Raw genomic sequence first — 12,499 nt, forward strand, 5'->3', positions numbered from 1 at the left:
AATAAACTTGACTTGACTTGAAGTAGCCCTCCGAGACTTATTCCGATTAAGGGCTATACAAATGAACGTGACTTGACCATGTCTCTCGGTCCGCCAGGTCTATGGAGCTGGTGTACCAGCGCTCGGGCAGCACGAAAGGCATCCCCTTGTACCGCTACGTGGCTCCCAAGACGCTCTTCGCCAACGGCAACGACTACGCACCCAATGAGGGGTTCTGCCCCTGCCGGCAGTCGGGCCTCCTTAATGTCAGCAGCTGCCGCCAAAGTGAGTGGCGGGCTAAGGGTGGTCCGACACGATGGGTTTTACTCTCGACCGTCCGCCATCTTAACGTACTCTCTGCCTCAGATTCCCCCGTCTTCATTTCGCATCCTCACTTCTTCAACGCCGACCCGGTCTTGCTGGACTATGTGCACGGACTCCGTCCCAACGAGGACCAGCACGGACTATTCATCGACATCCACCCGGTGAGTGCCGGTGTCGCGGTTATCAGATAAAGCCTCCGTGTTTACAGCTGAAAGTGTGTGAGGAGATAAAGTGTCCAACAGACTTTGGCTTGAGTGTCAGGGTCCCTTTTTTTCAACCACGGTTTGGTAATCAGGCTCCAGGTCAAAGGTAGCCATAGGGAATTTTCACAGGCATGTCAACAACATTCTGGACAATGATAAGTTTTCAGTAGGCCAGTTGGATCCATGACAAGTTCCTGCTTTTTTAAGTCCTTCGCTCTCCCTTCTTTTCTCCTGAAATCTCTCATGACCTGTTTCGTGATGTTGTTTTCTTCTTCTCTGTACCTGTAAATGCGCAACGACCATAAAATTTCATAAAGTCAATGCATCGCAGATAAGCTAATTGGATAATACCTTTACAGCCACGTTCACATCGAAATGAGTTCAATAAAACTGAAGATTAAAAGACGATCTTGTCCTTATATTGAGGGCGATGATAACAAAGTGGCCTACATGTAGCTTGATGTATGCATGTGTGGCTCAAAGATTGGAAGATGGTCTTGTGGGCCACCAGCGTAAAGGTTGGAGCAGGCGGCCTCTACTGAGAAGAAAAGCACGTTGTTGCAGTGAAATCCAAGACCTAGCAACAAGGGAATTCTGTAGGAATGGTTATGCCCCTTACAGCAAACCCTCTCCAATGTCTATCGTTCACAAAATTAGTGAGCTGCGGATCGCCACCAACAGCTTCGTCCGGAATTGCAGTATTTTTGTCATCACGGAATCTTGGCTTCCCTGACGCCGCAGGACACACGCTACACTGGCACGGCCGAGACGGAGACCCCAGCTAAAAACAGGGGTGGGGGACTATGCGCTGCAATAACAGCAGAATCATTGACACACACTGCTCACCCGATATAGAGTTTCTAGCAGTATCGGGTAGACCCTTCTATCGACCGAGAGAGCTAACTGTGGTCATTGTGATTGCTGTTTACGTTCCACCGGATGCTCACGTTAGCATAGCGCTAAATCTCCTGCTCGCTGCTGTCAATAAAGAGCAGCTTGTACACCCCGACGGAGCTTTTATCGTCGCCGGCGATTTTAATCAGGCATGCTTAAGGACTGTACTTCCCAAATTCATTCAATACGTGGACTGTGCAACGAGGGGGGAAAAAACACTGGGCCGTGTGTACAGTAACATCAAACATGTGTACAGAGCTTTCCCCCTGCCCCCACCTAGTTTGATCCGGCCCTCTCTGTCTGTCCCTCACCCCCCTCATGCACCCCCCTCCCCGGAAAACAAAGCCTGCAACAAGGACAATACAAAAATCTTCTTTTTTTCCTTTATCTTCTTTGTTCTCTTCTATACTCACTGTAAAATGTGAAACTGGAGTGCCACGTCCAATTTCGCTGTCACAATATGTTCAACCCATTTTGTAACAATGACAATAAAGGTATACAGTGGAAACTCGCTAGTTCGCGGTTCCACTTTTGAGGGTTCAGAGCTTCGCGGGTCTAAAAAATATACCTTACCTCCTCAATAAAAGCATTTATTGACTTGACGCCATTGAGCGCGAGCTTATGTCAACTGAGGACACGGTGTGGACACTCTTATTGTGAAGGGGAGGGGGAGGCCCTGACACAATGCTTAGTCATGGTGAGTAACCGCTTCGCTCACTCCCACTCCTTCAACTCCTCCCACCTCACCCCCTTCTTATGTGGCGCTCAGTTTATAGTGGAGGAACTCGGCGACGCGACGTAAGAATATTCTCTTATGTCACATTTCATCTCAAGTTTGACTTTATCATACCAAAAGCGAGCGGTTGTTTGTACTACCTAAACACGGCTAGTTGTGTGTGGTTTTGTGTATTTGTTGTAAAAGCTGTTCGATGCCGCTAGCTAAAGTATGTTGTTATTGTCAGAAGGTTCCTCTTTCGCTTTCATTAAAATGAACACGGACCATTTTTTTAACTGTTGTTTCCCAAAACGCTTCACAAACACTCATCAAATATCACATTTTCACTGTAGTGTTAACAAGCGAAAAAAAAACTGCGATGGCTCCATGTGGTTGAGAGCGGTTAATACAATCATACTGAATGGTTCGTAGTGGTTTCGCCGCAGTCCTATTCCGTGTACATACAAAATATTTTACAGTTTTTTTATTTTTGTTATAACGTGAATTTCACTCTCTCTACCCAGATTCTATATGGTGTACTGTATACAGGGGGGTATACTGTATACCTGTATACGTTTTTTTAAGCATTTTTGAAGGGGTGCCGCTACTTGGCGGATTTTCAGTTTTCGCGGGTGGTGTCGGTCCCCATTAACCGCGATAACCGAGGATTACCGTCTTCTAAATTTACCGTATTTTCACGACTATAAGGCGCACCGGGTTATAAGGCGCTACAGTGGGAACGTCAACAAAACAGTGAGATAGCTCAGTCAAACGTATTAACCCCTTAACATTCAGATGGCTCTCAAAGAAGCAAATACGTGTCCTGTTCTGTTTTTATTTTAATGTTCGAAACATCAAGATCAGACAGGAACAAGATACTGAGAAAATATAAAGTAGCTCACCAAAGTCGTCTTGCAGCCATCACGTTCTATAATAATACGCAACCATGGTCCCTTTACAGCCATGAGTGTAGTAAATCCAACCGTGTAAAATATTTAGACACTCCAAAACACGCAATAATGCCGACAAATAATTGTTGCTAGCTGTCTGTTTAGCCCCATAATTCCTGTTTACAAATACAGACTACAGGAGTAAAAATGTTTTCTCCTGGTCGTAGAGCAACCAAACATGTGATTCACATCTTTTTCGGCCAATTGCAGGCTTTGTTTTGCCCCGCTTTAGCCTACACGAACCTGTAAATGCTAAAAAAAACCTCCGAATAACTTTAGCCAATAGTGACCAATCCCAATGATGATTGACACATTAGTTAGGAAATGAAACGGCGGTATATATATCCTAGCATACACCGCGGACTACTTCGCCTTCTGGGGGAAATCTAGTCGGCAGCTGCTTGCCTTAGATGAGAGACCTTGCGACTTAATATTGATCCATATATACACGGCTCACTGTATTATAAGGCGCATGATCAGCTTTTGAAAAAATTAAAGACTCTTAGGTGCGCCTTATAGTCGTGAAAATACGGTAATTCTAATTCTAACTTTGACATGGAGGATGAATTTAATAGCGACCTTTATTTACATGACATTTGGTGCGTTTACAAAGCCTAGGAGCGGGCGCCTTGTTGAAAACGAGGACCAGAACGTTTGCTCATGCACTATTGAACCGAGCAAAGAAATAGCATCCGTGTGGCGTTAGCCTGAATGCTAACATGCTAGCTACAACAAAACAGGAAGCAGCAATGGGGCGCAGCTGCCATGCCTGCGGCCTTCCTGTCCCACCATTGTACCAGGGAGGGCGGCCGAGGGGCGCTTGGCTAATTACCGTCCCACGTGCGTCGTCAATTCTCGACTCTTCTTTGTCTTTTCAGCAAACGGGCGTCCCGCTCAACGTGTCCATCCGCCTGCAGCTCAACCTCTACATCAAACGAGTGTCCGGAATTACGTAGGAGCCGTCCCTCGAGCGCGTCCTACAAAGACTTCCTGTTTGCGGCCTGACGTGCCTTCTTTGTGTTGCAGCGAGACGGGCAAGATCCCCGAGACCATCATGCCCATGATCTGGTTTGAGGAGGTGGGGAAGTCTATCTGTATACCAAAGCCATATCCTCCTCTCTCATTTTAACTCTGGGGCCACACGATAGAACAAACATTCTGTCGGGGGCCGGACTAGTAGATTAAAGAGAAAGAAAAAGAGAGAAAGAAATAAGAGAAGAGGGAAAAGGAGAGAGGCGGAACAAAGAAAGAAAAAGAGAGAGAGTGAGAGAGCGTGAGAAACAAAAGATAAAAAGTTGTGAGAGAGGGGGAAAGAAAGGGAGCGGAAGAAAGAAATCCAAAAAGAAATAGAAAGACTGAAGGAGAAAAAAGAGAAAAGAAGGCGCGAAGGGTAGGAAGAGAGAAAGAGAAAAGAGAGAAAAAGGAAAAAAGGAAGTTGGAGCAAAAGAAGTTAAAAAGACACAGAGAAAGAGACAAAGAGCAACAGAGAGTGAGAGAGAGAGGTGTTGAGAGAGAGAGAGATGTCGAAACAGAGAGAGATAGATGTCGAGAGTGAGAGATGTCGAGAGAGAGAGATATATGTTGAGAGAGAGAGAAAGAGACAGAGAGGTGTTGAGAAAGAGAGAGATGTCGAGAGAGAGAGAGATAGATGTCGAGAGTGAAAGATGTCGAGAGAGATATGTCGAGGGAGAGAGAGAGAGAGAGAGAGAGAGAGAGAGAGAGAGAGAGAGAGAGAGAGAGAGAGAGAGAGAGAAAAATGTCGAGAGAGAGAGAGAGAGAGAGAGAGCAAGAGATGTCAAGAGAGAGAGAAAGAGGAACAAAGAAAGAGAAAAGGAGAGACAGGAGTGAAGGAGAGAGGAATAGAGTAAGAGAAAAAGGGAGATAGAGAGAGAGAAATGAAAGCGCGAAGGGTAGGAAGAGAGAAAGAGAAAAGAGAGAAAAGGAAGTTAGAGCAAAAGAAGTTAAAAAGACACAGAGAGAGAAAGAGACAAAGAGCAACAAAGGAAAAGAAAAAGAGAGACACAGAGAGTGAAAGAGAGAGAGACAGAGGGTGGGAGAAAAGGGGTGGAAAAGAGAGAGAGAGAGAGAGAGAGAGAGAGAGAAATACAAGTACAGTGTCTTTGTCCGAGTCACCTTTCTTTGGCAACAGCAAGTTGACAAATTTCAACCTTCAGCTTGTTTTTCTCTTGCGCTTCTCTGAGTGTTGTCTCCCGGGCCGGATTCAATCCCTTAGCGGGCCTGATCTGGCCCGCGGGCCGCCTGTTTGACACCTGTGTCCTAGGGGGAGGTGGCTTTAGTCAAGAACACACTCACATTCACCAAACCTTACTCTTCCCAACCTGATACCAAACATTAAGCCTACAGCACAACAAGGGCTGAGTTGTTGTACCATGCAATCAGCAGAGAAGCCCGCCAGCATGCACTGGTTTACCCCCTCCGCATCATATGCGTTGATGTCATTAACTATCCTTCGCCATATACATCCATCCCCAATGAGCAACACAACATACACACACCATTTGGTTAGCACCTCTCCTGGTTCTCAACATCTATAAGGGGAATTAGCATTTTAGCACAACATGCAACGTCCGGCAAAACTAACATAAAAGGCGAGAGAAACAAAACGAAAATAAATCCAAACAGCTTGACAATATCCATTACATTACTGTGTATGGTGCGAGATTTGTCAGTTGTGGCTAACAATATCCGCCTTCCGGTCATAAAATCAGAGGCTAAACTAAACCTTACCCCATACCAGCAGGTGGCGCTGTTGGACTCGTCATTGCAGGACACTTATATACAAACTATACAGTGGAACTTCGGTTTTCGAACGCCTCTTAGTTCGAACAAAAATTTTGAGAAATTCTTGCTTCGCTGTTCGGTCAAAAGATCGGAGTTCGAACACCGGCTATGCTGAGCGGCGTGCTGGTCTTTTAGCCCCGTATGATGTCTCCGAAGAAAGTCAGTGCAAGCGGCAAAGTTGCTACAGGTAAAAAAAGAAAAGTAGTGCGTACAACTATTGCATTTAAGAAAGAAATAATAGCCAAATATGAAGGAGGTGTGCGAGCGCCTTCTGCTGACCACCACAAAGGTAAGAAATCCTATTTATAAGATTATGATAACGCGAACGTACGATTAGCCTGGGTTAGCTTTAAGTTTACGTTAAACATTCAGGGTGTTGGAACGGAGCCCAACATTCAGGGTGTTGGAACGGAGCCCCCTTTTCAATGAACCGCTCACCACTTGTTGTGGAGACCCGGGTGCTAAATAACTTGTAAACGACCTGATTTTTTTATTTTTACACGTTCATATTAGCGTAATCTTTCGTACGGAGGATTACGAAAACGCGGACGTACGATTTGCCCGGGTTAGCTTTATGTTTACGTTAAACATTCAAGGTAAACATTCAGGGTGTTGGAACGGATTAAAACGATTTACATTATTTTGAATGGGAAAAATGATTTCGGTGATCGAACAAATCGGTTTTCGAACAGGGTTCTGGAACGGATTATGTTCGAGAACCGAGGTTCCACTGTACGAACATATTTCAGCAGAAATTTCATCAAATCAAAAGTTATTATTACACCCGTTACACATACAACTAAAGTTTGCGCGGGGAAAGTGAGAAAATCGTACAAGTGTATCGTTTCAAAAATGGACTCTGAGTGAGAGTTCCTGACCCTGCCCGGTTGTCTGTCCCCGGCTTATTTTCGTCTTTTGTCGTCCACAGAGCGGTTTTATCGACGGTCCGGTGTTGGACACCTTCCACACCAACCTGGTGGTCCTGCCCACCGTCATGGAAGTGATGCAGTACGGCTTCATCCTGCTAGGCCTAGCCACTGTGCTGGTGGCCTTCCTGGTCAGGCGCAATTTCCTCAAGGTGGGCGTGTGTGATGGGTTTGGACACCAATCCTTTCATCATTTGCTTATAACATGGAAGAAAGTACAATATATGTATTGTTCTGGTTTGCCCGCGTCCCTGGGACGCAACTTTTTTGACACCAAATTGTCATTATTACCCAATTACCGTAAATTCCGGACTATAGAGCGCACCTGATTATAAGCCGCACCCACCACATTTTCAGAGGAAAACAGATTTTGTACTTACACAAGGCGCACCTGTATATAAGCCGCATGCGCACACATTAAAATATGTAACACAATCACAAATTTAACCCAAACCCGACTTTGAGTCCCGCGATTGTAACTGAATATAAAGTACACAGTCCAAAAACCACAGCCGGCAAAATGAAAGGAAAATGATACCAGTACTTAAGGTTTGATGCAGACCTGCATAGTCCGGGTCCCGTTGAAAATAATCCAAGGGAAAAAAATGTATGTTTCCAAAGGTAAGGGTGGGAAAAATATATATCCACTATTGTCCGCTGCGTCTCACCTTTACTCCACTTCCCGTCAGCCCCCGTTGTTTTCGCCACTTCTTTTTGATTCGCCCGTGGAAAGCATATCAGAATAAGTCTCTAAAATAAATACATTACAAAAATATACAGTTGCAAATACATATTATACATGGTTACACATATTTACAAAGAAAGACGGTACACCGAGAGAGTTTTCAAAGCTTTAATAATAATATTTTAACTTTCATCCCAAACCGTGCCTGTGAAGGGTAGCAAAACGCTACTAGCAACACGCTCGCAACTCAGCAAACGGCTCTGTTAAAAAAACATACCGTACTAGTAGTAATCACAGTAGCCCGTCCTCATCTTCCTCCTTATAACTGACGTCATCAAAGTCGTCTTCCCCAGTATGGGAAAGAGACTATGTCATATAGACGTCGTCCCACGCTCCCTTATTCAAAAACACGCTAGCAACACGCACGCAAAGTAAAGTTTACGCGCAGTAGCTCTGTTTCCTTCTTTATTGGACTGCTCTATTGCATTTAGCTTGAAAGCTGCGTCATGTGCCTTTCTTTTTGCAATTAGCATGGTGAGGACATTTCTACGCTGATTTAATTTGTGCACAAGCTAAGAAATTGCAGTCTTCCTCGGCGCATATATTCCAGCGGTCTAAATATTACCTTTTGTAGTCGAGCGCCGCTGGCGGCTGTTAGAAAAATGACATAAATTGGCCACATCACTGAATAAGCCGCAGGGTTGAACCTTTGGGGAAAAAAGTAGCGGCTTATAGTCCGGAATTTACAGTCTTTTTTTTTTTTTTAACAAAGATTTACCGCACTCCAAACTTTTCGTCAGGCAGATGTGCCATTGTTGTTTTGGTCTCGCGGCGATCTCGGCAAACGAGATCTCGTTGCTTCGAGATGACGTCATTGTTTTGGTGGTTGTCGAGTGAAAGAGAAGTATGCCTCTGTAAAAAACAGTTGGTATTAGGTGCAAATCAACAAAAATTTGTATTTTCTTCAGTGTCGGTAACAAGTCGAAACATAATACAGAAAGTGGTAACAAAGGCAATAATTCCGGCACCAAAAAACGGCGGAGAAATTCTTCGGAAGACCACGAAGGCAAGGAAAACACGTGTGTTGAAGCGAATGAAAGATAAACAAAAGAATACTCCTAGCATCCATTATCTAGCGGTGCAGATAATGGATGGATGGCACTGTAGAAATTGAACAATTGTCTTAAAAGTGCTTGAATTTGTCCACAAAAAGACTGTACAAACCCTGTTTCCTAGAAACAAGAAATATAACTCAATTGTAACTGCAGTGGGACACTCGAAAGACAGTTTTTGCATCAGAAATGTCCTCCCAAAATTAAATTTCTGCCTGTTTATCTTTCAGACCGCCAGGAAAGAGCTCCAAAACGGCAACAATGTACCGGAGAAGAGTATGCACGGACACTCCAGGTGGGTAGTGCCACTTTAGGGGCTAGCTAACAAAATCCTGCCCCCAAAATTAGGGTTCACTAAAAAATTGGCGGCAATTTCTCTGTATAAAATGTCCATGACGGCTAAAGATGTTAGCTGGCTGCTAGCCCAACTCGCTAATCAGCACGCCGGTAATTCCCCAGAACTCGTAAGTCCTGAGCGCACCGGCCCTTTCCTGCGTGCTAATGTGCCGGAAATTTAAGGAAAACAAGAGCAGACGTTTACACGTCCGGAATGGCTCCCAGGAATGTCCGAGAAAATTCCCTTTCTCTTAGACGTAGCGCTTCAGACAGGAAAAGGGTTGTGACAGGAAGCCCTGACCCAAAAGAAGAGACTATAAAGACTAAAGCCAAACATTGTCCTATCGTGAGAACTACATTTACATGCAGGCGCTCATCCTGTTTGAAAATGAATATTGAATTTGTGGAACAATACCAATGATTACATATGGCCTTTGCCAATGTTAGGAATTTAATATTAAAATGTAACAAATTGTTCATATTAGTTATCTGACTCCATTAACCTACATTCACCTAACAATGCGCGCTCATTTCTTGATGGAAAAGATAGACAAGAGATCCATTGAATATTAGTGTCGCTCGAGTCTCTGTCAAGCCTCGTCTCTCGTTCTCTCACTTTCTTTCTCGGCCCACGTTTTTCCCGCAAGCTGGTGTGCCGGCTCCTCCCATGGGCGTGCCAGGGAAGCCCCTATGTGGGCTCCTCCATATCGAAGAAGAGCGTCCCCATGTCTGAAAAAGTCAAAAACAACACCGAGCGTTTCTACGTCATCCGGGCCTTGCTCTCAAAACATCGCTCGCCGTCCCGCGTCAGCGTCTTGTTATCATCAGAACTAGACAAACCATTCCGCCTTCGGATCAGCGTGACATGTTATTGAACTTAAGCCTACTCGGTGAAAATCTTCATTGCGGAGGCGGCAGTGGCTCAGGAGGTAGAGCGCTCGTCTTGGGATCAAGAGATCGCAGTTCGAATCCCGGCTCCTCCGTGGTACATGTCGAAGTGTCCTTGGGTAAGACACTGAACCCCTAATACCCCCAATAAGCAGGTTAGCGCCTTACATGGCTGCAAGGCCGCTATTGGGAAATGTGAAGCACACTGTAAAGCGCTTTGGGAAGTCTTGACTTAAAAAACGCTATATAAATGCAGATAATTTCATTTCACTCAATAAATGTAACTTGTATTCAATCGTATAAAATCTTTTATAGTCCTATGTATAAAATCCTTCGCAAGTAACCCGGTAACCAGAGCAAATTGGTACAAGACTTGAGCTAATCTGCTAGGTTGCTGTCCTTGCTTTGGCATTTATTATCTAAAAGCACTCTTGCACAAAATACCCAGTTTGAACCAGGTAAGACCATTGAGTCTCGTGTAGGCACATTGAAGAGCCATTGTAGTAGTCCATTTTTCTATGAAGGGACTTTTTCTTCTAACTCCATTACTGCTAAAAATATATACACTGTCCCTTTAAAGGATGATTTTCTTCCTGTTACTCATTAACTCACTAACAACAAAATCCAACATGCTTAAAGTGGGCTCCGTAGCTGCGTCCGTGTGTTTACAAACCCTGCACATACGTGTTTTGCCAATAGCATAAACGGACACTATATATGGTTGGATACAACTGTGGCATAAGCTGACACTATATATGGTTGGATACAACAGTGACAACAAAATTCAACATGCTTAAAGTGGGTTCCGTAGCTGCGTCTCGTGTGTTTACAAACTCTGCACATACGTGTTTTGCCAATATCATAAACGGACACTATATATGGTTGGATACAACAGTGGCATAATATCCATGAAGAGGGGAAAATAAAACTGGAATGTCCCGGAGAAATAAATCAGTACTTATGAGGTTTTCTAAGCAATGTTTGTGTGCATCATTCGTCTTTGCACTACAAATCCCACAGTGCTTTGCAGCTTCAAAATATCCCGGATGAGGGATATTGCCCAATCACTCGACTGTGTACATGTATGAGGGCTCACGGAAGCGTTTCAATCGGAATAGGATTATTTGGATTAATATGCTTGTTTACATAATCGGAATATATACAATATCCTGTGTCCAATCAGAGTGACAGACGGATGCAAAGTGGACAAGAATTGGATACTGAATAGAACTAAACCGGTACCGCTTGGTCCTGCGGGTCTCGGATTTGGCCCAAGACCTGCAAGGAATGAGCTGTCCCACTCATTGCTTTATTTAGGTAGCCCCCCAACCCCCCACTCCCGAAACAGTATCGGGAACAAAACAAACACTGAATGAGATGGGAGCTGTTCCTTGGAGGTGGCCATTTTTCTTTGCGTTTTCACTATGATACAAATGAAGCTTCATGAAGCATTTATGGTCATTTTGGATTTCATTTTTTTTTTTTCATTTATTTTCTTTTATGTTTTCATTTCTTATTTCAAACGTAAGAAGGTGCATTTTGGTCGCTTTGAGTTCCTGTATTTAGTCTTCTTCCGTTGTGCTTTTAGCACTCGTTTTTGACAGAAAACAGTGACATCGAGTGTGCAAAAAATACACACTGTCCCTTTTAACTCTCATTGAGTCGGGGGTCTGAGAAGATAATCCTCGGCTGCGATTTTGAGTTCCTGATCAACACCTCGGCTAAAATATTGCAAGTGCTTCACGAAGCTTCGTTTTGCTAGCTTGTGGTTCACCCGCCAGGGGTTCATTTCAACATGGCGATGTGGTGTTTTTGGCAGATAAGGACGGCGGACCGAGACCATCTCCAGGACGTCCCCTCCCCTCTTTGTCCTCGCGGCAACCGGGGGCAAGGTCAACGAGGCCGGACCCCGCCCGTCGTGACTCCCGATTGGCTGAGAGCCCCGTGAACTTTTTATACGTGGGTGAACGGGCGGGGCCACACCTTGTTTTTAAAACACTCTCACAAGTCAGTCTGACTTTTAATTTTTTTTGCACAGTAGCATAATATAGGGTGTCATAACGCAACGATTCAGAAACTTGACTTTGTATGAAATGTTTGCACGGATGACGTCATGTTTCAATAAACGTCATGACTACGTCATGAGTGTGCGCCCCCGTGTGTCGTTTTCTGTAAATCTCCCATCAACTAGGCTGATTCTTCCCCCTGCAAGCTCTAACGGTGACGTCACGAGTGTCTGCTGCATGCAGTGGGCGCGGCCGCCGCAAGGTGGCGCACGCGTGCCATGAAGAAAGCTGAGCAACAGGAACATATAAGTATGTCAAGTCCTGTTTATTTGTGACGTCCTCAATCATAAAAAATCTCAAAGTGCTGCAAAAACTATTATGACACCCTCCCCTGATCTAAAACCTACAGTAGGGCAAGGAAAAACTCCAAATCTCAGCATGAGGAAATTTAAGAAACCTTGAGAAATAATACTATAATAATAACAAATAATACAAGGTCTAGGTCAGGCTAGATTTTTTTTAGGCGGATAACAAAAAATCTGATTATTCTTTGTTTCCAGGACCCTTTGCATAATTTTTCAACCCCGAATTTATAATCCTAGTAAGTGTAGTACCATTTTTCAATCCGGTCCAGACAAACTTTCCGGTGCTCCGATGCAGCATTTTTCTATGTTAGCAT

The 12,499-nt window shown here is 44.4% G+C and overlaps 1 protein-coding gene across 3 annotated transcripts in view; it reads left to right on the plus strand.

Moving 5' to 3' along the window:
• Positions 1-11,967, plus strand: part of scarb1 (scavenger receptor class B, member 1) — a 29,878-nt gene extending 17,911 nt beyond the window's left edge. For 2 of the 3 annotated variants that reach the window (XM_088355473.1, XM_088355472.1), the window contains exons 7-13: positions 98-264; positions 346-464; positions 3,944-4,017; positions 4,092-4,143; positions 6,796-6,945; positions 8,821-8,885; positions 11,634-11,967. In XM_088355473.1, the coding sequence (XP_088211599.1) occupies positions 98-264; positions 346-464; positions 3,944-4,017; positions 4,092-4,143; positions 6,796-6,945; positions 8,821-8,885; positions 11,634-11,637 (631 nt within the window). In that variant the 3' untranslated portion in view covers positions 11,638-11,967. The remainder of the gene's footprint in view (positions 1-97; positions 265-345; positions 465-3,943; positions 4,018-4,091; positions 4,144-6,795; positions 6,946-8,820; positions 8,886-11,633) is intronic. The other variant, XR_015853005.1, reaches the window with a different exon arrangement.
• Positions 11,968-12,499: the final 532 nt, after the last annotated feature.

Source organism: Urocampus carinirostris, chromosome 16, assembly GCF_059441175.1.
Source record: "Urocampus carinirostris isolate Australia breed hairy pipefish chromosome 16, RoL_Ucar_1.0, whole genome shotgun sequence".
Lineage (NCBI taxonomy): Eukaryota > Metazoa > Chordata > Actinopteri > Syngnathiformes > Syngnathidae > Urocampus > Urocampus carinirostris.